This window comes from Balaenoptera physalus, assembly GCF_965194825.1.
Source record: "Balaenoptera physalus genome assembly, chromosome: 12".
Taxonomy (NCBI): Eukaryota; Metazoa; Chordata; class Mammalia; order Artiodactyla; family Balaenopteridae; genus Balaenoptera; species Balaenoptera physalus.
Genome location: NC_138897.1, coordinates 45,401,260 through 45,426,506, shown reverse-complemented (window position 1 = coordinate 45,426,506; position 25,247 = coordinate 45,401,260). Strand labels below are relative to the sequence as shown.

Sequence of the window (25,247 nt, the reverse complement as noted above, 5' to 3'; positions counted from 1 at the left end):
ACACCTGTCACATTCCAAAAATATTGACGTAGTGGAATGTGACACCAGCATTCAACAGAATGGCAAGACAGAAAAATGATGATATGACAGAAGGTGTGGTCTTCTGCAGCCAGACTCGGGAACCTGGTTGGAGGAAGAGGAACACAGGGGACAAGCTCACTAGAGCCACCTCTGTCCACGCAGTGTTCACAGGTGTTTAGGTGGAGTTGAGAACTCAGCTTGAGGAGGAGAGGTGGATGCCCTCCTCTCGACTGATGGTGTCATCAACTGAGGGTCCAGAAGTGAAAGAGTTAAATTCAAGAATTGAGATTTCGTCCATGGAGGTTAGATTAGGGGTAAAAATAAGGAAAAAAAGGCTTAATATTTGTTGTACAAAACTACTCATTCTAATAAATTGAAGGTGATCAGGAAGTAGATAGACTGACCAGGAGTCAAGGGTTGTGGCCGGGCCTGGAGCTTGCAGTTGGGAAGGACTGGATGCAGCACTTTGACCTACAGACATGCCTGACCCTCCAGCAGCACAGAGAGCTTGTGGCCTGGCCCCCTTGGTCCTGGAGAAGGGGAGACCAGGAGGGACCATGCCCACGTGGGCTACAGGCCACGGGTACTGACCGGGGGTAGCTAGCCCACCCATGCTGCAGCGAGGAGCCTGGCAGGGTGTGATGTGGGGACAGACTATGGACACCAACAGCAGAAGCTCAGTCCACACCTGCGGGTCGAGAACCGGTCCTGGATCCTAAGGAGCAGAGGAGCACTCAGTCTGCACACATTCTCACCAGCATGGAATTTGGAATCACTGCTGTACAGGACATAGAATGGAGGTGCTTGGCTCTGCCACTACGAGCCCTGTATCCATTTAGACATGGCCCCTGGCACAGAGTGAGAACAGAATAAAGAACAACTCTTATATGTTTTCAAATAATGTACTGAGCGCTTAATTATCTGCCAGGCATTATGCTAAGAACTTTAGTGTACTACAGCTTTTCACTGTTACCCTATGAGATATACATACTGTTATTCTCTTTATGTGACAGGAGGAAAAACTGAGGCACAGAACGTTGAAGTAACTTGTCCAGAGTCCCACAGCTAATCTATGTGGAGTTGCTTTTAGAGGTCAGGTGGTCTGGATCCGGAGTCTCTGCCCTTCACCATTTTATTAAACTACCCCTTTTTTCCCCCCTGTGATTCTGTAGAAATAAAACAAATATACTGGGTACTTGGCAATTAGTAAGCAATTATCAAATGCATACTGCCATTCTTCTATATTATTAGTTCTAGTTTTTTGTCAGTACATTTAAAAAATTACTACAATACATTAAAAATTATTGCTTAGTGTTCCATTGTAAGGATATACCATAATACCGTAATGCCTTCATTCATTTTGCTATGGCTTGATTCCAGTTTTTTTCCTAATACCAAATTTTCTGTAATGAACGCACACACATGCACACACACACACACATTTGTGCACATACATTAACATTCTTTCAGGAGAGATTCTTAGAAGTGAAATCCCCTAGATCATGGGACACTTACATTTTATAATATTGTATTACACATTGGTGTCAACCATATTGCTCTCTAAAAGGCCATATCAATTTGCTGTTCTACCATAAGCATATAATTGACCATTTTCCCATACCATCACCAGCACTGGATGTTAAGAATTTTTCAGAAGTTTTATAATGCTGAAAAGTAAAATGTGGTGCTTCAGCATTTTAATTTGCATTTTTCTATTACTACTGAGGTTGTTCATCTGTAACTGCTTCATTAGCTGTGGACATTTCCTTTTCTGAGTATTGTCTGTTTATATCCTTGGCTCATTTGTCTCCTGAATGGTTTAAGCATTTTAATTGGTGTACAGCCATTCTGTTTTTAATGTGGAAATTTTCAGATACAAAAGTAGAGAGAATGTAGTAGTTTTAATACATTATAGATATTAACTTTCGGACAACTATGTCACACACATTTTCTCCCTATATTTTAACTATCTTTAAATTACTTTATGGCATCTCTTGATATATGCATAAAACATATTGTTATAGTGTCCAATCTGTTAGTCTTTTCCTGTGTGACTTTTAGGCGTCATGCTCACTCAGGGAACTGTGTCCTCTTTCTAACTGCAGCCTCTCTGTGTTGTCTTGGGAGAATGCTCTCTATTTTTCCTTCACCCTCTAGGAGGTGAGTAGTAGCAGAGTGGTGATAGCAGGAACCACATTTATGGAGCACTTACTTTGTGCTGACTGTGGTGCTAAGCAATTTGACATATGTTGTAAATTCCATGAAGCAGGTGGTAGTATTCTCCCCATTTTACAGATGAGGAAACTGAGGCACAGGGAGGTTAAAGAACTTGCCCCAGATCTCACAGGTGGTAAGTGGCACAGCTGGGTTTGAACCCAGACCAGACAGTCCTAGTCCAGAGTCTGCACTCAGAGCTAAACATCCCTGGAACTAGTCTCTGAATCTATAGAACGTGTTCTGTAGTAACAAGTTTTTCTCTTTTGAGGATGAGTTAGATTTGTTGAGAAAGCAAAAAATCATTCAGAGCAAATGTTTATTGGAACTTGGTCATCCCAAGAGCTGTGCTGTTTATAATCACTGTTAGATTTTGATCCTGAAATAATCATACTGGTTTGCTTGTTTTTCTCATAAATTGGCACTGAAGACAGTTCCTAACGAGGAGTTCTGAAAATGTTCAAAGCAATAACTGCAACACCGGAACAGCCTTCCCAGTTAATCATAACTAACCAGCCGTAATCTTGGTGATGGGAGCAGGAAAGAGGGTATAGAGAACAAAAGTTCATGGTTGAGAGGAAGCCACAGTTAACTATCAATTATCGGAGGCTAAAGCTGTCCTCACGTTTTGGGGGATCATACCTGATGTGCACCGGTTAGTGGCCCAGTGGGTGGTGGACAGAAGAGAGACAAGCCTTGGGGCTGAGCATCCGGGGTGGGAGCTGGAGGGAGGCAGTTGGAGAGGGTGTGGTTTTCTATTTTCCTGCGGGAGTAGGAAAGGGTATTGGCACCTTTCTACCAGCCCCAGGAACCAGTGGGCAGATGGGAGAGCCTAACTCTGAAACTGTGCAGGGTTGGGGAGGCCATTTTCCTGCATTTTGTCAGGAAGGAGGCATATTTGGATGCTTAGTTCCAGGGCCGTGCCTTGCCTTGCCCTCTGGTCTGTGTCATGCCTTGTCCACAGGGCTTCATTGCCAGGGCTTACGGATTCCACTCCTCCTTTAGCTGCAGGATCTGCAGCAGAAATAGCAGAGTAGCCCTAGTTCTGTGTTTCTTGGAAGTAGTTGGCAGTGAACAGGTTGTTGAGGGCACAGGCATGGCCTTTCCAGCTACAGTTCCCACTTCCTCCCCAGGCTTGGCCTCGGTCTCCTCCACTGTAAACTCAGGGCGCTGATGCCGCTTTAATAGAGTGGCAGGGGAGTCAAGAGAGGCAGCGCAAATGTGGGCTTAGCTCAGTGTTGTTACTGTAGTCACTCCATGCCCTGGAGCTTTCCCGGATGTTGTGCTATTAAAGAAGGTCATCATTAAATAAATATGAACGTGAACTGGCGAGAAGATTCTGTGCACTGGCAAAACCGTGCTAGAGGATTTCACCACAACTAGATTAACAACCACTGGTATCATAAGCAGCAAGTAGCTACTCGGGAAGATTGATCTGACAGTAATGGTTCGTTACCAGTCGGATTCACCAGCAAGGGATGTGACCTCCTCAGGTAGGTATGATTAGAATACAGCCAGTGATTCAGATTCACCAGTTAATGTCCCGGAAGCCCTTCGTGGTTTCCTGAGTGTTGAACAGCAAAGGGAGGATAGGAGGGGAGATGGCTGGGGGGTGGGGGGCTGGGCAGAGGGCTGTGAACTTGGAACTGAGAGCACCTGCTCCAAGAGAGGACAGAAGCAAAAGCTATGAGGAAGAGGTCACTTTGCAAAGCTTCTTCTGATTTCTGGCGCAGGACTTCTGGTTTCTCAAGAGATTCACTGTGATCAGATTGCAGATTTCTTTGGGGGTTTGGACTTTGCTGAATTGAATTTGGGGGATTTTTCTAGATTCTGAAGAAAATGGCAAAACTTTAAAACTGAACAGAGCTACTGATGAATTTTAAGTGAAGAAGTGAGATCGGGGTGGTATTTCAGCAAGACCCCTGTGGGAACAGCACAGAGAGTGCATGGGAGGAGAGCAGACAGCAAACAGGGAGCCTGGTGAGGCCTGGGCCACAGTCTGGAGAGAGGTGGAGAGGCCCGACAGGCAGTGGCAGGGAGAATGGCAAGCAGGAGAAGGTGATGAGATACAGGATGGACGTCATTTGTGGGATGGTGACCGGACTGTATGGTGAGAAAGAGGAAGGAGTCCGGGGTGATCCCTAGGCAGCCACTAACTTAGGGTCGTGGGATGGCTGTCAGGCCACTGAGTAAGCTGTGGGCATTTTCAGTTTGAGATATCTGGGTCACAGGTAGAACGTCCCATATGCAGTTGGGTAGGCACCTCTGGAACTCAGGTACATGCAGGTGAGGGTTGAAGCTTGGGCTTAGATGCCATAACCCAGGGAAAACAAACCAAGTGAGCAGAGAAGTGAATGGATAAAGTGTAGAATTGTCATGAAATTCTGAAACTGAGAAGTTCACTCACTTCCCAAGTCAATGAACCTTGATATTGGTTGTCTTCAAGTGTGAATGCTTCTCAAGCTAGAGTGGCCTTACTTGGTGTCATGTTGCAGGAAGAGACAGCCCTTTACTGTGGGAGTGGTGAACACGCTTCAAAGAGAAGGAAAGGTTTTTGTTTCTAGTTACATCTTTGACTTGCTTTGGGTATTTTCGTTCAGTGTCAAGCCTGCTTGCCCTTGACCTTGCAAACTCTCCATTTTCTGTAATACACCTCTTCCCATCCATGTCCTGACTGTTCACAGCCCTTTCTGGTAGAGCTGATTTTGTTGGCAGTTCATGCAGGTGTGGGTGTGGGTGGTCCTTCTGGAGAGCAAGCATCTCTCTCTTTATATCCCTGGCAATTCCAGGATCCCTTTGGAGATGGAGCAGGGGCTTTCTAATGATTACTAAACTGAGTTGATTAAATCCAATCATGGAAGGAAGAATGAGATTGTCTCTTTTACAAGAGTCTGTGGAGGGAGCCTGGTAGTAACTCTTCAGTGTTGAAGGTTGAACTAGCAGGGAAATAAAACCCTGAAAATGTAGGCTGAGGAGGTCAAATCTGACATGGCACAAAAGGTGTTTCTAGTGGACCAAGGTGATGCTGGCGAAGCATTTTGCAAGGGACCCTTTTGGAATAGGCTTTGGAAACTGACGAGGAGAGACCCAAAGAAAGAGAGACCTGGCCTAATGTCATTCTTGTCTCACACATGTGTTCAGCGAGCTGACAGTGATCACAGAAGCATCATATTCTTGTAGAAAAAACATTGATTTCTAAGGGAGGTAATGTTTATGTTTCAGAGACTGATGAGGATTAACATGGGCTATAGTTGTGGTCCAAGTTTGTCTGTATCAAGGCATCATTGATGCTCCTCATGGTGGAATGGGGCCTCGGTGAGATGGGCAAGGGGTGAGAACTGGTAGACTCCCTATACACTTGAATACATGAAAAGAATCTGAAAGAAGGAAAGATTCACAGCTTCTTCCAGTCCTTAAAGAGAAGAGGCATTTATTTCCAGCCACAAAGAAATGATCATAGTGGAGGTAGCAGAGCATCGTGGTCAGGAGCTTAGATGCTAGGGTTGGACTACCTGGGTTCAGATCCCGGCTTCTAGCTCTGTGACTCTGGGCAAGCTCCTTAACCTCTCTGGGCCTCAGCTCCTCAGCTGTGAATTGGGTAGTAATAGTACCACCTCAGCAGTTCCTGCGAGGAGTTCAGGGGCGGACCATGTAAAGTGCTTTGCGTAAGAGCGCCCGTCAGAGAGTTTGTTAAATAACTAGAATAAATGAGTGACTGCAGCCTCACCCCCACCACCCCCCAGCCCAGTGAGAGTCTGATTTCCCTGGAGAGAAACAGGAGGCAGAGCCAAGCCAAGTAGAGGGAAGCCTACCCCTTGCCCTGGGAGAGTGGTCTGCAGAACAGGGAAGCCTGGGCACATTTGGGACGGGTATCTGCAGCCTAAGTGCCATTTGAACATCCTGATAAAGCATGCTTCCCAAAGACACAATAACTCAGTGAGGAATCAGAGACAATTATATCACACTTCAGGAATACTCCATTACAGTAATCACGTTTGCCTCCAGAGAAATTATTTTAATTCCTGAGGTTTGTTTTTTCCCAGTCATGCAGTTCTGGTTTTATAAACATGAGTTTAAACATTGACTGGAGATGAGCCCTCATGAAGATGTGGCTAGTCGGGGCCTGCTGCGTGCGGGCCTTGGTCTCCTAGAGGTCTTGGGACAGAACAGGGCGAGCGGGTGTAGGGTATCAGGGCTTCATGCCAGTGGCAGGCCTTCTGAAGTGAAACAAATACTTACTGGACTTGGGAAGATATTTTTCTTTCTTTATCTATATTTTTTTCACCTATAACAAGCTTTGCAAAGTTGACTTTGAGTTAGAAGAGTAAATAATTTTGATCCTGAAAAGGGGAAAAAATCATGAAGCAGAGAAGAAGTGCTTTGGGACTTCCTTGGTGGCTCAGTGGTTGAGAATCCGCCTGCCAATGCAGGGGATACGGGTTCGAGCCCTGGTCTGGGAAGATCCCACATGCCGCAGAGCAGCTAAGCCCGTGCACCACAACTACGGAGCCTGCGCTCTAGAGCCCGTGAGCCACAACTACTGAGCCCGCGCACCACAACTACTGAAGTCCACGCGCCTAGAACCCGTGCTCCGCAACAAGAGAAGCCACCCAATGAGAAGCCCACACACCGCAACGAAGAGCAGCCCGCAGCTCGCCACGACTAGAGAAAGCCCACGCGCAGCAACGAAGACCCAATGCAGCCAAAAATAAATAAAATAAAATAAATTTATAAAAAAAAAAAAAAAGAAGTGACTTTGCGGTTGTTAAAACATGGCTGGGACTTGGGTCCACATCCATAATAGCTCACGCCCACAAGTAAACGAGCAAGCCACCAATTCTCTATCAGCGAAACCCCAACACTGAGTATATTATTTCACAGTAACCATACAGGGATAGACTTCTTAGTCAGTCCTGACATTTTATGAACTTTGATGTTATGATTACTGCCCTGAGTTTGTTGAGGCAGGAATAGTAGCTTATGAGCCAAAGGAGAACAAAATGATATTCTTTCATTCCTTCATTATTCACCAGCTTGTATTTTCCTGTAGCTGCCAGATTTTCAGTTCTGAGGATACAGTGGTAAGCGGGACCCTTAGGACTCTCCCAGCCTCATAAGACAGGGTGCACATAAATATTGTAGTCAGTAAATGTGTGTAGCTTTGGAAGAGGGCTTCTGAAGGCTGCAAACAGGGTTGTGTGCAGGTAGCAGGGATGTAAGGATATGCGCTTGGCAATAACGTGCAGTTCACAAGGGCATGTGCAGGGATTGTCATTACAGCGTCACTTGTAACAGCAACTTGGGGAGTGGCTAGATAAGGAAAACATGGCATAGCCACATGACGGGATGCAACTAGCAATTATAAGAAATGCGTCACACCAGAAGTACCAACATACTTGCCACATCAATTGCTGTATTAAAAGGACTGTAGAATAATATATGTTAAAACGTTCTTTTTTAATCTGGAAGTTTACCCACCGAATTTATAACCGTGGTTACCTCTGGTCAAAGGGGACTTAATTTTTATCAGTAATATTATACTTTTTCAAAGGGAGTATGAATTCTTATAATTAAATATTAATTTAAAAGATTTTTTTAGAAAAGAGGATAGTGGGATGGGGCAGGGTGTGGGGGGTGGGGGTGGCCAAAAAGCCTCCTCAGGCATTTGGGCTGAGTCCTGAAGGATGATTGATGGTGGTGTGTTGAAGTCCAAAGCACGTGAAAAGGCAATTCGAGTTCTAGAATCAAACTGAGTCATGAGTTTGAAAGATGGTCCTACACACAGAACTCTGAAACGGGGTTGGCTTCCTCGTGGTGGTTACATTTGATATCTGCCTCTTAAAGACACACATATCATGTCTCTTTCTAACTTGGAGTCTTTCATTCTTTAGTATCATTGCCTTCCTGTTTGTGAAAACATGAGACAGAATGTGTGTAAGAAGTTCTGTTATTCGAAACATTTAAAAGTGAGCTTGGCTAGACAGCACACTATTTGACTAATAGTTGTACAACTTCTGGAGATGAGAGAACTTGTCTGATGTCCACACAATTTCATTTCGTCGGCTACCACAGACTACCAGAGATGAAGGCTCCTGTTCTGCTGTTGCACTTTATTTTATGGGTGACATAAGAGAGTCTCTGGGTCTCAAGATGGAGCCAAGCCAGACGCAGGCAGGGCTGCTTTCGCCTCTGGAGGCTGCCATCTTGAAACCTCAGCCTGGGTCTGTGCTTGGCGTCCCTGCAGTTTCCAGAAGGTCACAGAGAATTCCAGTCTACCTTCATCCTAGTTTCTCTCCTGCTCTCTCAGGCCTCTAAGAGACACTTAAGGCAATTAGGTGGTCTCTCTGGCTTGGAATAAAGTCTTTTTTAAACATAAAATCAAAGTACCCACAAAAGAAAGTAGTGAGACACCTCATAGTCCGCAGTTATCACTGGATTGACTTGTTTTACTCCTAAATAAACCTGCAACCAGGCTACTAATTGTGTCTTTTTTTCCTATTGGTTTTAGGCTATGCAGACTGGAATTCCATTACATTAAACTGCTCCATGTTTTCCGCAGAAATAACGTGCTGGATCCAATAGTATTTTATTCTAAAACAAAATAGCAAAATAATGGCTCGTGCATTAAGGTTCTGGCCAGTTGTCCAGTTCCTGGGTATATTCAGTATCCGTGGCCGGTAAATATGCTCCTTCTAAACTCTGAGTGTTACAGGGACAATAAATACTTTCCTGTCTAACTTTGGGTTCTCACCATGGAAACATCAGAGCAACAGCTGGGCTCTCTTAAACGTCTTTTCATTCTCTTAGTAGCTGGCAAAAATCTTTTGAGGGAAGCTGCTTCTTCTTTTTTTTTTTTTTTTTTGCTGAATAACAAAACTATTTTTGAATGAAATCACTGCTTCAGTTGGTCAGATATACGTCTTAACTGATTAAGATAACTAATTGGAAATTTTCAAATCCCTTCTTGGGGCCTTGGTAACCTAGAAACGGCCTTGAAGAGAGCAGAAAGTATGAGTCACCGGGAGGCTAAGTTCAAACTCCAGTTGAAGTGTACTGTCTCACAGAGGGATGCAGTGTTTGCTCCATCTGAGGGATACAGATGGAGCCCAAGGGGGCACTTTGTCTGACAGAAATTTAACACACTATTTCTTCTGTTTGTTTTTGTGTTTGTGTTTGTTTGTTTAAATTGTAAATTTTAAAAAATTTTTATTATGGTAAAATATACATAACATAAAGTTTACCATTTTAACCATTTTTAATTGTACAATTTAGTGGCATTAATTATATTCACAGTAACACTATTTCTATGACATATTTTTTTCATCTAATTATAGTATGTCATATGCATTTTACAGAACTAAATGGGGCATTTAAAATGCCTGCATCTTATCTAAACCTTAATACAGAACTTACTAACTAGTTGCCACAAATGGGTCACACCTGTGTCAAGACACTGATTTTTTTTTTTTTTTCCCCCCCTCAGGGCAACCAGGCAGGTCCGGGGTGACTGGGGCACTGGGCGGGTCTCCTGTCCGTTACTCTGGAGGGCTGTGCAGATGTTCTTGTCTATGCCCTGTGCAGGGAGGATTGAGAAGCACCATCCAGGGTGCTATTGCTTAGAAGGAAATGTGCAGTGACGGTGGAGCAATGAAACCAGTTTAGATTCTGCTTTGGGTTCATGACGTCGCCAGTTCTTACTGGCAGGTTGTGTGATCTTGCCTTCTCTGGACCTCGTCTTTCTTATCTGCAACGTGGGGAGATCTCCAAGGTCATTTTTCCAGTTCTTGTCACTCTGTCTGTTGACCATCCATAGCGAGTATCTCCATGCTGAGCACCATGCGAGGTCCACTGGGCCAAAGATCTGCAACAGGCAGTGAGTACTTACTGGATGTCCCTGGCGGCTGGGTCCACTAGAGAAACAGAGCAGGAGTAACTCCAGGCAGGGAGAATGGCTCCTTTGAGGACCCCAAGCTGAAATGCCCTTGGTGTTGGGTGGACAGCTCAATAGACTGATTAAGACTAGGGCGGGGGAGTTGCTGAAGGGAGAGAGGGAGATGAAGTTGGCGAGATGATGGGGGTATTAGCTGGGCAAGTTGGACTTAATCCTAAGGTTAGCGTGTACGTGTTGGAGCAGGAGAGTGTCATGTGTAAAGTCCCATCTTGTCCTCTGGTCAATTCCTGCTTGGCCTCCTGAGTTTTGCCCCAACAGCACTGTGGAAATTTTTCTCACTTGAGTACTTCCTGGTACAATTAGATTAATGTCTTTCTCCCCCACAGACCTGTAAACATTAAGGGTGAGAACCTCTGCTAACCACTGTACCCCTGCATCTTGCACATAATAAATGCTCAATAAATAATTGTTGGGTAAATGGAGAGAGAGCCCTTGCCCCATGGTTACACTTCTTCACTTCTAAAAAATGTTTGTATTGTTACTTATTATGGGAAATCTCTGCACCTTCTGCTCAATTTTGCTATGAAACTAAAACTGCTCTAAAAAGTAAAATCTATTTAAAAAATTCTAATTGTCCAGAATTGAATTAATCATAATCCTTAGTTCATGATACACTGGCATCATTGGTCCATGTGTGGCCCTCTCCTAGTTTATTTACTTTATATAAATATAAATATTATAAATATTAATATTATAAACATGATTAACATTATTAATGGTATATAAATATTAATATAAAGAACATCCATGAGACTACCGTCTAGCTAGAAACCCAGAGCATTACCCTTAACTTACTATGAGCTTCCAACTTTCACATCTCTGAACCTGGGTAACCAGCACTCTTAAATATTGTTTAGTGTTGTCTTATGGGTTTGTTGTTATTTGTTTTTAGTATTATCAGATATATATATATATTATATAACAATAGCATATTATATAATTTTGCCTTTTTGAACTTTATAAAAATATTAGAATATTGTAGTTTCTCTTTGCACTTGTCTTCACTCCACATCATGCTTCCAGGGTTCATCCATATTGTCATGTGATGCTGAAGGTCTTCTGTTTTCTCTGCTTGGAATATACCGCAATCTATTTATCCTTTTTCCCATTGGTGAGCATTTGGGTTGTTTCCATTTCTTGGTAATTACAGACAGTGCTGCTGAGGATATTCTCAGACTCATATCCCGGTGCACATGCTTCGGCATCCCTAGAGAGGGTTTCACAACCTCGGCACTGTTGACATTTTGGACCAAAAGTGTTCGGTGCAAATGTTGTTGTGGAGGGCTGCCTCATGCATTGTAGGATGCGACATCTAAGACTAGATGTCTCCCGACATTGACAAATGTCCCTTAGGGGGCAGAATCACCTGGTTCAGAACCACTGCCCCAGGCTACAGCAATGCCACTTCTAGGTGATGTTAGTCATATTCATGATATGAATGCTTAACTTTATGAGATAGTGCCAATTATTTTGCCAGAGTCATTATGCTAATGCACACTCCTATCAGCAATATATGAGAACCAGTTGATCTAAATGCTCTTCAGTGCTTAGTATTATCTTCAGATTTCTTAATTTTGCCAAGCAGATAAAAAATGGTATCTCGTTGTAGTTCCAATTGAGTTCTATTAAACTCTGATTGATTTATATTTAAACTTCGGTTTTAAAATATCATTTCATATAAATGTGTCGGCCATGATTGTGTATTTTGCTCACTTTTATAGTTGTGTTTTTACTGATTTTTAAAATATATTTTTTCATATTCCTGATTTGAATTTATGTCTATTAGATGTGTTGAAATGTCTGCTCCAAATGTGTTGCTTAACTCTTCCTCATCCTGATTGCTTTGGTCCTAGAATATACTTTAATACTGTTTTAAATATTTCTATTGTACTTTTAAAACATCTCAGCAACATCCATTTTCCTTCTTGTTTTTTGAAGCCTAAGAAACGTGACATCAGCCTGAGACCCGAATTTGAGAAAGTTAATTTGACTTTGAAGGAAACTGTGCCCTGCAGAATTGGTCAGGCGGTGGGCCTGTTGCTTTTCCAACGTGAAGAGGGTGGCCTCCAGTCTGGGACTGTTTGTGGTTAAAAGGAGACTACCTGATGGGTTCAGAACAGGCCTGTGCCCTAGAGTAACTCCTTATCAATTACAAACAAGCAGAATACCCCTAGAGGTATTTGAAAGCCAGAGGCCAAAGACCCAGAATGCCTTAGAACAAGTATAAACAAAATTAAGTTGTACTTTAAGAGACAATTCAGCTAGGGAAAAAGAAAAATTGTCTGAACTAATTCTTCAATCTTAAATATTAGCAGCATAAAATATCATTCCATTTGACTAATTCTACTAGGATGAAACTAAATAAAATCAAGCATAGAAAGTCCTATGCCCTACGAGAGGGTATTTCCTTCTTCATGCATTTGAGTTGTAGGGCAAGGTCAGTGCTTTGACCATGGGACTTCCTGGAAGTGGATTCCCTGAGTGAGTCATTGTGCTGCCTGCCCTTGGTCCTGCTCTGCCACTCATGATAGCAAAGCTATGACATACACAAGTCATCAGAAGATTTATTGCAGAGTCAGAGATGTTGAGCCCAAAGAGGAAACAGGTTGGGATGTTGATCAGAATCACTGTCTTCATACATCTGTAGGACAGCTACATGCAAGAGAGGAGGATCAAAAATACGCAGCTTACACAGGTGGAAGTTATAAAGGGGAAAGTGTTACTATCTGCCAGTGATTGGGAATGCTTTGCAGAGTACTGTGTCCTCTTCCTTAGTGAATCAAGCAGAGTTCTGAGTATCCATTAGTGGGGGATGGCAGAGATTTCCTAAGAAGGCTCCAAAGCCAGTGACAATGATGGTGATGATGATGATGAGAGCTAATAGCTAAAACAAATTGATTTGCTCACCGTATACTGCTCCTTTTCAAAGTGCTTTACATATTAACCCAGTTCTCCTAGAAGGTAGGTACTGTTGATATCCTAAATTGGGATGAGGAAGGTGGGGCCCAAGGTCACACAGCTGGTAAATTATGGAGCTGGAGTACAACCCAGGCAGTTGGCTCCGAGCCTCTCCAACTCCAGCAGACTTTGCTTCTAAATGACTTTACCACCTGGGAGAACAAATGAAGTCAAGTCATTTTGGAGGCTGGGGCTCCCTGTTTTGTGTTAAAGAGGAGAGACCCATTGGTTGGCAGGGTAGAGATCCATGGGTTCTGGGCAGACCAGAAGTAATAACATTTGCAAATTCCTGATCAAGCTGAGGGAAGGTGGCCTCAGGCTGAAGGTTGAGGGTACAGCTTTTAAGTTGACTGCTGTTAGAGCAGAAAAGGACTGCCAAGAAAAAGGACTGTGGTGTGTGAGGGTGAGCTGTACCAGGCTCAGAAGGACAGATGGGGTGTTCTCGTTTGTGGCTTGTGGCATTACAGGAGGAATGCTGTCTTCACTGTTCCACTGGCTTCCTTGTTTCTGACAGAAGCACCCCTCAATCCAGGTATGGGGTATATAACCATGGGGTTGTACCAATACTTCTTTCTTCCTTTCCTGCCACATCTAACCAGTCACCAAATTCAGCCAAATCTGTTTTAATTTTTTTCGGATCCATCTCTTTTTCTTTAGCTCCACAGCTGTCACCCTCTCTGCCCTACCTCTTTATGAGGCTTGCATAACCTTTATTCCATAAAAGCTGATCAGCACATTTTAAGAAATAGGAATTATAGATCAATCTCTTTCCAGAAGATATACGTAAAAAATTCTTAATAATATTATAATCAACTATACTTCAATTTAAAAAATTCTTAATATTAACAAATAGAACCCAGGTGTTTATAAAAAGGATAACATGGTATAACAAGGTGGGGTTTATTGCTGGTATGCGAGGTTCGTTTAACCTTTTAAAAAGCAGTTTTGTAATTCATTGCATTTGCAGAAATAAAGGGGAAAATCATATGATTATCTTGATAAATGGAAAGAAAGCATTTGATAGAATTCAGCACTCATATATGGCAAAAACTCTTAGCAAACAAGGAAACTTCTTTGATCTGATAAAGAATAAAAAATCTGTGGCAAAGCTCATATTTCCTCTTGATATTTGGGACAATGAAAGGATGCTTACTGTCATCACTTCAGTTCAATGTAATATTGCAGTTCCTAGCCAGTGTAATAAGGCAAGAAAAAGAAAGGCATAAGAGGTGGAGCAAAATAAATACAACCATCATTACTTACAGACGGTATGCCTGTCTATATAGGAAATCTGAAGAAATCTATATAAAAAGTATTACAATTGATAAATTTGGAAAAGTTGCTGGATACAAGGTAAATTTACCCCCCAAATCAATTTTATTTCTATATATCATCAAATAAATAGAAAATTAAATTGGAAATTGATAACATGTACAGTAGCATTAAAATTTATATTTAGAAGTAAATTTAACAGAAAATATATAAGACTGTTACTGAAAATTTAAAGCTTTAAAAGAAATGAAAGAATATTGGAATAAGATTAGATCTAAATAAAGGATATACCACAGCCATGGATTGGAAGACTCAATATGTAAAATTGTCAGTTCTTTTTCTAATTTGTGTATAAATTCAATACAATCCCAACTAGTAGTCCAGCTAGATTTTGGTGAAGCTGATTGACAAGCTGATTCAAAACTTCTATGAAAGTATAAAGGGCAAAGGACTTACTTTGCAATGTCAAGGTCTATCATAAAACTGTAATAATTAAGATAGTATTCATGCAAGGATAGAAAAATTGACTAATGGTGAGAAAAAGTCCAGAAACCCACAGATATATACTTGATTTATGATAAAGATGATACTAACATGGGGAAAATAAAGCCTTTTTACTAAATGGTTCTGGGCCAATTGTATGTCCACGTGGGGATAAGATGTATCTTACCCCTATCTCATATGATACAGTAAATAAATTATGGATGGACTGCAAATTTAAATGGGAAAGGTTATATAATAAAGCTTTTAAAGGGTCACATAAGAGAATGCCTTTAAGACCTTGGTGTAAGCAAAAAAAAAAAAAAAAGAACAGGACAAAAAAGACCCTAACCATCAAAGAAAAAAAGATAAATAGGGTCCCATTAAGCTTAAGAACATATGTTTATTAAAAGATACCATGAAGTGGATGCAAAGGCAACCCACAGGGAAAACATATTTGCAACACTAGAATATGACAAATTACTTGCATCCAAATTATGTAAAGAATTTCTACAAATCAAAAGCCTTTTTTTTTTTAGTTTATTTATTTATTTATTTATTTATTTATTTATTTATTTATTTATGGCTGCATTGAGTCTTTGTTGCTGCGCGTGGGCTTTCTCTAGTTGTGGCAAGTGGGCACTACTCTTTGTTGTGATGCTCAGGCTTCTCATTGCAGTAGCTTCTCTTGTTGCGGAGCACAGGCTCTAGGCGCTCGGGCTTCAGTAGTTGTGGCTTGCGGGCTCTACAGCACAGGCTCAGTAGTTGTGGTGCATGGGTTTAGTTGGTCCACTGCACATGGGATCTTTCTGGACCAGGGATTGAATCTGTGTCCCCTGCATTGGCAGGGGGATTCCTAACCACTGCGCCACCAGGGAAGTCCGAGCCTTTTCTTTTTTTTTTTTAAAGGCAAAGTACTTAGACACTTCAAAAAGAGGATATCTAAATAGACATTAAAAGTATGATAATGTGCCCATCTTCATTATTCATCAGGGAAAGCAGAGTAAAACCACAATGAGACATCATCACACACAGATTAGATGGCAAATGAAATAGACAAAAATATAAAATCTTGGCAAGGATGTGGAAGAACCAGAATGCTCATATACTATCTATGGGAATGTAAATTCATTCATTCATTTTAAAAAATTGTTTGATAGTTTCTAATAAAGATGAATTTAAGCATATCTTATGACCCAAAACACTAAAAAACATGTACTACAATACCTATAACAGCCCTATTCAAAATGACCCCAAACTGAAAAGTACCTGATTATCATCAACAGTAGAATGGATAACTAAATTATAGTATATTCATGTAAGAGAATACTATACAGCAATGAGAAAGAATGATCTTCAAGTACACATAACAGTATAGATGAATCTCACAAGTGTAATACTGAACAAAAGGAGCTGGATACAGTATGATTCCTTTTAGATGGAGAAGAAAATCAGGCAAAGCTGACCTGTGCTGTTTCAAGTTGGGGAGGGAAGCAGTTGGAAGGGAGCTTTAAAGGAATGCTGATTATGTAGATGCATCTATTCCGTAAAACCTCAGTGATTCGTGTACTTTTCTGTATGTATTTTATATTTCAGTAAAAAGAAAAACTGTAACTGAAGGAGAGTGGGGCAAAAGAGTTACAGATTTTGGCAGAATGATGCCTACAGTGGGAAACGGTCAATTCATAAGGATTGAAGGCAAGAAGGAGCTGGTGGACATTTAGGAAGTAGAGGAGGACACTGAGATTTCAGAAGAGTTATGGTGGGAGGAGAGGAATGAGGGATTTGGGGGAATGGGGGCTTGTGGTTGGGGGGCAGAAGTTTAGATGTAAGGTTTCCAAGGTGGGCTACTTAGATGTGATGGTGGGGTCCAGCCTGTGAGGGCCTGAAGTGAACAAAGATGAAGGTCATTGGAGTTCAGGAGTTTTAATCCCTTTGGCAAGGGATTGAGAAGCTTGGGTAAGTGTTCCACATGGAACACTTGCATCACATAAGTCACATGTTGATAGAATTTAGAGGCCAAAGGAGGGTAATGAAAGTCAGTTATCAAAGTCTGTACTTGTTTAGCTGCAAGGACAAAACCCAAGTTAAACTACCTTAAGCACAAATGAAAAGTTATTATCTTCTGTTAGTGAAAGGCCAGGGTGAAGCTTCAAAAGTATTAGATGCAAGTGTTAAAATTGTCGTGGAGACTGCTTTCCTCTCTCTCCACCTCCGTCCCTCTTTCTCCAACTCTGCTGTTCTTGGGCCGGGGTCACTCACAGGCAGCCTTCCTCCACTAGACTTAGGGTGTCCTTGTACCTTCTCATCCCTGAAGGCAGCAGGAGAAATCCCAGGGGTGGCCCAGATTGACTCCACCTGGACCATGTGTTAACCCTTGAAGTGGCGGGGGGGAGAATCAGCCCCCCACCCCCAAACACATTGACTGAGAATGAGGGAGTGACATGCAAAAACCAACCGTAGAGGGTGGTGCTGGAAGGAATGCAGTGAAGACATGAGGACTTCTCGCTGCAGGCGCTGGGCAGCCCTGAGCACAGCCACTGCATGACAGTATGCAGAAGGAGAACCACCTGGGAGGCCTGCCCAAGGCCAGAAGCTGTGGTGAATCATGTGTGGTAGGGGGATGGGAGGAGCGGGGTCGGGGGATGCAGGCAGTGGCATCCAGCCAACTTGACAAAGAAATTTGGCTGTGCTGGGTTATTGCATCTCCAGCCCGCACTTAAATTTCCCCATCTCACAACTGTCTCCTCTAAGTGTGCTCTTTTCATCTCAGCCAGCTGGAGTTTTTTTTGCTTCATCTTCCTGTTTGTCTGTAATGCTTATCTTGCTTTTCCATCTTGTCTCTGTGTGCATTTCTCTTTTCCTGGCCTTGCCTCAGGGTTGAGGAGGAGGAGGAGGAGGAGGAAGAGGAGCAGCCAGTCACGGAGCCCAATTCAGAGGAAGAGAAAGATGACGATGCCCCCTGTCCGGGCGAGGACAGGTACCGAGGGCTGGACACTCCCTGGCTCCCACCAAAAGCCTGGAGTCTCCTTCCTAAGGGATAGTTTGCAGCCAACCTTCAGTAGCCTCCTCCCTTCCTCACTAGCTCCCACTGGCAAACGTTTACACGGAGCCACAGAGTGACTAGTTTTATAGAAATAACTGAGCACGTTTTCCCTAGAGAACCGTGTTTTTTACTCAAACGCTGCCTTTCTAACCTTGCTTTATAGGAGACACAGCCAGGAGCTTTTCTCCCCACTGTCCCCTCCCTCACTGAGTGCTTTGGCTCAGTCAGATTGACAGTACCTAACGGGATGTTCCTCTCTGCTCAGAAAACTTTAACCCTCCCTACACTGTAGGAAGGATAATTCCATGTGTCCCCTTCTTCCTACTAATTTTACCAGTACAATGTTATCTATAATGTGTGGATGTCTGCTGTAGGAATAATGCATTTTGATTTTTATCTAAATGGACAGAAACACTTTTCACCCCATATAGCGTAGAAAAAATTCCCAGCATTTATTTGCATGCCTAGAACAACTACCATAGCTCTACAGCCCTTTGGGGGAGTTTTCTGTCCTCCGCTCACCTCTCCAAGGTGCAGCCTTTCTGTCTTCGGGCAATGTTAACAGACACAGGCACCTTGCAGATATGTGTAAATTTTGTGGTATTTTCCCCAAATGATGTCTGTATGAAAAATAAAAATTGATCATGGGTAAGTTCATTTTCTGATATTCAAAAATAATTCTATAACTGAATGGTTCCTTCACTTGATTGATTACGCTGCGAACTGATATTGTTGCTGTTAGTTTTTCCACAAATAAGCAAAGTCAAAAGGATCTTGGATGAATTAGGGTAAAATCTTTCTCTTACCAAGTTCAAAGTTAATGTGATTCTTTGCTGCTGTGGCCTCATTCTCGGGGCCACCAGCGCACATAAAAGTTCTCAGACAGGCTCATTTGATGTGCTGAGATGCCCACCACTCCCAGGGGTCATGGAAACCTCTCTGAACTGATTGCTTCCCCCCTTTGGAAATGTTCGGGAAGAAGCCAGCAGGATGTAGAGAGAGGAGAGGAATGACCTAGTGACAGAGAGTGAGGTACACATTCCAGAATGAGATGGGGAGAAAGGTCGGCATTAACCAAGGGCCCCTGCCCGTGCCGAGTGCCATGCTTGGGGGTAGTGACTTTAGTTAGGGATGCTCTGGGAAGGGAGGAGGTTCAGTTGACAGTCCCACCTTAGGTCAAAAATGAGTCAGAAAATTTTGTGGACCCTCAATAAATACATCGGTGTGGCTCCACACGTGCTTAAATGTGTGTGGTATGTCCCACCCACAAACTTTTCACCCTCAGGGACTCAAACAGTTCAGCAGCACCTACAGACCAGATGGAAGAATCTGGCTGGAAAGAGCAGCCTCCAAAGGCGTCCCTACTGACTCGTGCTGTCTTTACATGGGATTGTTATTTACACAGGTGGATGCTGGTTTATCCTGTCCTCTGCAGTGTCTTTGACTATATGACTGATTCTGGAGGGTGTCTTCATCAGAGACTATACAGTTAGACTTTTCAGTTTTAGGAAGCAAAGGTGTGCATATTAAACACCAGCGTTTGATCTTAACCACGGTGTTCATTAACATTGATCTGGATGTTATTTCTTCCCTGATGTCAACCTACTAGACTTAAAAGTGGTGGGAAAGATTCTGCTTACTTCTGTGGGCTTGGTGTCTTCCACTGCTTCCCCTTCCTGCTGGCTGCTTCCTTGTGTTTGCCCGCCACGTGTGCCCACCACGTGTGCCCCCTGTGTGTGTGTACCACCTGTGCCAGGCCTGCCCTGGGCACTGCAGTGTGGTCTCATCCCATCCTCCCCCTGAGCCAGGGAAACCGGTATGTTATATACAGATGGAGCGCTGGATTTGAGGTAGGAAAAACAACAGCTCACATCCCGTTCCCAAGTGGGCATGGCTGGGGGTCAAGTTCTCTGGGAAAAGGACTATGGTTTTGAAAAATGCAGAGTTTAATGTAGATTCTCCTGTTACAAAGGTAGGCTTCAAAATGTCTAAGTGGTCTAAATCCAGTCCCCTGAAGATGGAGAGTCTTCATAACTGTATCTGTGGCAGAAGGAGGCCTGCCTGCAGGAGTCTAGACATCTAGGGCTTAGTGGTAGAGGAGGCCCTGGGGGAAGTGTGAACCGGGCAAAACGTCTTCACTCTGCCGGCCCCTCATTTCCAGCTCTTTGCACTTCTTGCTGGCATCTTTTCTCCTTCTCCACACTTGCTTTCCAGAAAGGATCTGAAAGCACTGACTGTTAAGTATGGGGCTCGTGGGATACCTCGTCCTCAAGTTCGGGTGTTTCAGGAGGAGGGCAGATCCCCTGTTTGATCAAGACAAAGAAATGAAGTTCAAATTGTGGAAATTCCGGTGCCGACACAACCAGTGGGGAGAAACTTGGGGATTGAGGGGCAGGTGCAGAAGAGCCTTTGAGCTTCCACTAAATCCCCTCATAAAGGCCCTTGTATGCTCAGAGGATAGGTGGGTCTTACCCCCCAGATTGGCAAGCCCAGGGCGCCAGGATTATTGGGAAAACCAGGGCTTCTGGCTTTTATGCTGCAGGTCAAGAAACACAGCTGGACTCTTAAGTGAGCGGCCCTAACAGTAGTGAGCTTTTACGTGTCTTTTTCTCTTTCCTAACTTTTGCTCCCTCTCTCCCAAATCTCTTTCCCTCGCCTTCCTTCCCCCTCCTCCTCTCCTCCCCTCCTCCCTGCTGACCCAGCGTCGAGGCCAGCCCTGGCTCAGAGCAGGTCCCCACCGGAAAGGATGCTGAGCCCGAGAGTCCGGCCCTCCCCGCGGCTTCCAGTGCCTCCTCACCGGGAAAGCAGCTCCCGGCCGGCAGTGCAGCGGGGACCGCCTTGCGCGGAGGGTCCTCAGGGCCTGCCCTGCGCGCGCCCTCCACGCCCTCCCCGGCTTCTCAGCCCTTCCGCGCCGCAGCCGGCCCCGCGAAGGCGTCACCGACCGTAGAAAAGCTGCCCTATGTGCTTCACAGCCCCTTCCACCTCTTCTCCTATGACTTTGAGGATTCGCCCTTGTCCACCAAGGAAAAGGAAGCCGAATCCCAGCAGGAAAGCAGGTAGATCCGGCCCACGTGATGGCCTGTGCGAGGCTAACCCGGGGACGGTGACGCAGCGTGTTAGCTGCATCCTCTGGCTTGTCTTTCGTTCGCTGCGTTTGCGGAGATTCCAGTCAGAGCAGAGAGCAGTTGTGGTGTGAACTCCCTGAGCGCTCGCTAATTACCAGTATGTAGGCAAAAGGCAGAAGAAAATTCCAGCTGCTTGAATTGAGGAGCTCTTGTGTTATAACGTAATTACTAAAAATGGATTTTTTAATTTAAGGTTTGTAAAAATATGCACAGTCTGTCAAAATCTACACATCTCTAGCCCATATCTCTGGCACGGGCTCTCTTTTGATCTGCAGAAGGCAGCCAGGTGCTTTGCCAGCTTTCCAGGCAGCGTTTTGAGTGGGGTTTTCCTTCCTTTAACAGTTCCTCTGATTCTCTCCATCCGAGCACGTATTCTGCCTCCGAGCCTTACAACTTCCGGTCTTTCTCTTCCAATAGGTGGGTGTCTTTTCTTTATCTCCTTTCCCTTTTCTATAGCTTTCTGTTTTTATTCTAATGTATGTGATTTTCTTTCAAACATTGCTCATAGCTTCCCATGAGATGGCAAACAATTGCAGTTTGAATCACTTCACAGGCATTAGTATAATTACGTTATTTAAGTATGGACACCTCAATGATTCTTATGCAAACCGGAGATGAGGCAGAGAGAGGGAGGTGTGCAAATCAAAATGGCACGGGGAATTTTCAGCAGGTGCTTGTCAGCTTGCCTGTGTGCCTGCCCTTCACTGATGCGTGGATCAGGACCTCTCTGCAGAGCGGGGAATGGGGAGCAGAGGGTTTGCATATTTTAAACAATCAGTTGTCCAAAGTCAATAATAAAAGTCAGTATTGACTGATGGCCACTCTCATATTAAGAGTAATAATAATAATTGCTAACATTTATTGAGCATTTATTGAGAGCCAAGCCCTGTACTTTAAAGTATCACTTAACCCTGAAGAGGTAGGTTCTATTTCTAGCGCTTATATACAGTGAGGAAACTGAGGCACAGAGAGGTTGGGTACGTGGGGAATGGTGTCTACCAGATTGGCTTTGTATACCATCAGGAGTACGTGGCCTCCAGTTTGAGCACCTCCAAACCACAAGTCCTCTACCAGTGTCTTTTAGGTCTAAAATTCTCAGTTATTGTGATCTTTCACACAGTTTTCATGAAATGCATCCAACATAGCTCTCACGTTCCCCAAGAACAGTATCCGTGTACAAGGTAGGAGCTGCACATTTGACCGGAAGAAAAAATATCTTGGCAACCTCATCTTCCCCAGCAGGGTGGTGTTAGCCCGGGATGGTGATGGTCTCACAGCTTCTGACGGGGCTTTCCTGGGACCCAGGTCCCTCCCACTTGGTCCCCAGGCTTCAGTACCACTGACAGTCCTGGGGGATGAGAGCAATAGAAACATGGAAATGGACAAAACAAATATACACATAAATTGAGAAAAGCAGCTGCATGCTTGTGAATGAAGATTGGCTTGGATTTCACTGAGAAAAGTTTACAATTTTTTAATCATTTGACAGGAATTTGAATATTGTATAAATATCGTGCGTACCAATTAATTTTCTGATGTTCACTCACTGTGGTTTTCGAGGTCTGTATGGCCACAGATTTGACTGCTCAGTGGTTGACTGCAATTAAATGGGTTATAATAGAGACCAACCAGTTAGTCATTAAAAAGAATTTTTTAAAAATACAAACACTAATACACCATTGTAAAGCAATTATACTCCAATAAAGATGTTAAACAAACAAACAAACAAACAAACAAAACTAAAAAACGCCGTGTAGTGAATTGAGTGAATTGTATGATCCAGTTAGTTTGGCTGAAATTCAGAAGCAAAATTAGACAGACCATGAGGTCGTTGAATTAATTGCTCAACCACTAGAAAAACCAAAAGAGGGAAAACGACACTATGCTTGTTTTATTTCCATAACGTCATCGAAACATAATTTTAGTAAAGTAATCCTGTTAAAACATTCTCCGGGATGCCCACTTTTGGTTGGGAAGGGGATGGTTTTAGATGCTTGCGTAGAATAACAAGCTTAGTGTCCAGGCAGCTGGGTGATGCAGGGCTGAAGCTGGAGCCCAGGGCCTGTCTCTGAGGACTTGGAGGACCTGGGCAGCGTCCTTCCCTCCCAAGTGGGGCCCACTGCCTCCTGCTTCTCTCCCTGTCTTCCCTGCTGAGCTCGTGCTCCCCTCTCTGCTGCTTCCTTTCTTTCGTATATTCTCATCCTTTGCTTTTCTGTCTTCTCTGTGGCCTGTGGTTTGGGGGGCCCTCTTTTTTAATTTTTTTATTTAGGTATAATTGACATAACGTTATATTGGTTTCAGGTGTACAGCATAGTGATTCAATATTTGTATAATTGGGGGCCCTCTTGAAAAATCAAGCCAATACTCACTTGGAGGAGCAGTAAACAACCTGTTGGACAGGTAGAGTGTTGGGGCTTTAAGAGAGGAGAAGATGAGTGTCCAGAAACCAAGTCCCATGAAGGTGGTATGTTATCAGGGGAGGATGGTGGGGTATTATTATGAGTCCCTATCTGCCTGCCAGAGTGCCTGGTACTTAGCACAGGCTGACACATGATACCAAATAAGCAGATTAGAAGAGCAACAGCCAACACACCAGACTTAGCAACACAGGGTAGATTTGGGATAATGTAAGTATTTTATCTCCCACTATAATAATGTAATTTATTAAGGAAAACTGAAATTTCACCTCCGTATTCCACTTTTAAAAATAGATGGCCCGTTTTTCTACACTTTTTTCTACATGTGGTTTTTAGCCTTTAAGAATATTTTTTACAATTGTGATCAGACTCAATGTGTAATATTATATCTTGATGTTACATGCAGTATGTGTGTGTGTATATTTATACACACACACACTCTCACGTACACATACATTATAAACATTTGCCATGTTATCACTTATAAATTGGCAATCATTTTACTGGTTGTGTAATCTTCCATTGACGAATGTTACATCATACTTTCTTAGCCATTCTCACATTGTTACCTGGTTGGGTAGTTGCCGGTTTTTTGCCATGATCTCAATGAGGCTCCAGTGAGTATCTTCCTGTGTGATACTTTTAGTCTATAAATAACCATAAAGTTATATTAACACCCCAAAAGTAGACCTACTTGGTCAAGGGGTATCCACATTTTCAGGTCAAATTGCTTCCTAGAATGGTTAGTTGATGGGAGTTTATATTGGACTCACTGAATGGGGGAAGGTCTTTGTGCACTTATATCATAGTGACCATTGGGGTCCCACACACTCCAGTACTGTGTCCTCACCAGTTTAGAAGGAGTCGGCCCTACCTTGTAGCTGAGGAGGTTGTGAGGCAAAGCTCTGATCATGATAGCTAAATACAAATAGATAGCTAAAGAACAGCTATTCTGAAAAACAAAGAAAACTCTAGAATTTTACAAATCCTGAAACTTGTTAGAGATGACTGGGAAATGATAAAAGCTCATTTAAACCTAGTGGCTATAATTTTGGTTCTAGGGAAATATTGGATGAAAACATCGAATACGTGCACCTCTAAGCATCAGGCCAGCCTAGAAGGTCTGGGGACAGTTTCTCCTTGATCGTTGGGCATGTGATGAGATTATAGCATTTAATGGATGAAATTGATTCAGAAACACCTAAAGGAGAATTTTTAATCCGATGTTTCTTTAGCTAATCATCTGGTATTTTCTGCAGACCTTTGATGCAATTAATGCTAATTGTGCCACCATGAGAGGCAAGAAAATCTTCAGATTCAATTGAAAGTAATTTGGATTCTTGATTTATGTTAGCAACTAGTTTTAATGTACACTTAAAAAGAAATATGAGGGTTTTATTTAAACCCTTTGTCATAAATCCTGCTGCCTAATAGTTTTCGACTTTGGGAAATTTTTCTGATGAGAAATAAAACAAAGAAGTTACCAAGTTTCTTCAAGTTAGGGTAATCACTAACAGTGCTAGCATTTCCAGACCTGTTTTTCTTGCAAAAATTAACATAGTTTGCCAAGTGTTATTCATTTATTGACTTGTACTCATTTTTCTGTCCCTTCCTGCCCCACAACTTAAATCTCTGCACTCTCCAGATACAGCAACTTTGGCAACAACTCTCATCACTCCTCGAGACCTTCGTCTGGATCCAATGTGCCCATCACCCTCACGTCACCTCTTTCACCTCCACAGGAGGCCGGGCTGGAAAGGTGG

The 25,247-nt window shown here is 43.1% G+C and overlaps 1 protein-coding gene and 1 pseudogene across 13 annotated transcripts in view; one reads left to right on the top strand and one right to left on the bottom strand.

The window, feature by feature from the left end:
- LOC309639174 (large ribosomal subunit protein uL4 pseudogene) overlaps positions 1-25,247 on the bottom strand; it is a 470,274-nt pseudogene that overhangs the window by 36,550 nt on the left and 408,477 nt on the right. The gene's annotated exons all lie outside the window — the stretch shown is intronic.
- Positions 1-25,247, top strand: part of FHOD3 (formin homology 2 domain containing 3) — a 490,767-nt gene that overhangs the window by 327,695 nt on the left and 137,825 nt on the right. For 4 of the 12 annotated variants that reach the window (XM_082415969.1, XM_082415968.1, XM_082415964.1 and 1 more), the window contains 4 exons: positions 17,775-17,876; positions 20,645-20,998; positions 21,410-21,484; positions 25,130-25,243. In XM_082415969.1, the coding sequence (XP_082272095.1) occupies positions 17,775-17,876; positions 20,645-20,998; positions 21,410-21,484; positions 25,130-25,243 (645 nt within the window). The remainder of the gene's footprint in view (positions 1-17,774; positions 17,877-20,644; positions 20,999-21,409; positions 21,485-25,129; positions 25,244-25,247) is intronic. The other 8 variants (XM_082415967.1, XM_082415966.1, XM_082415965.1 and 5 more) reach the window with 4 other exon arrangements.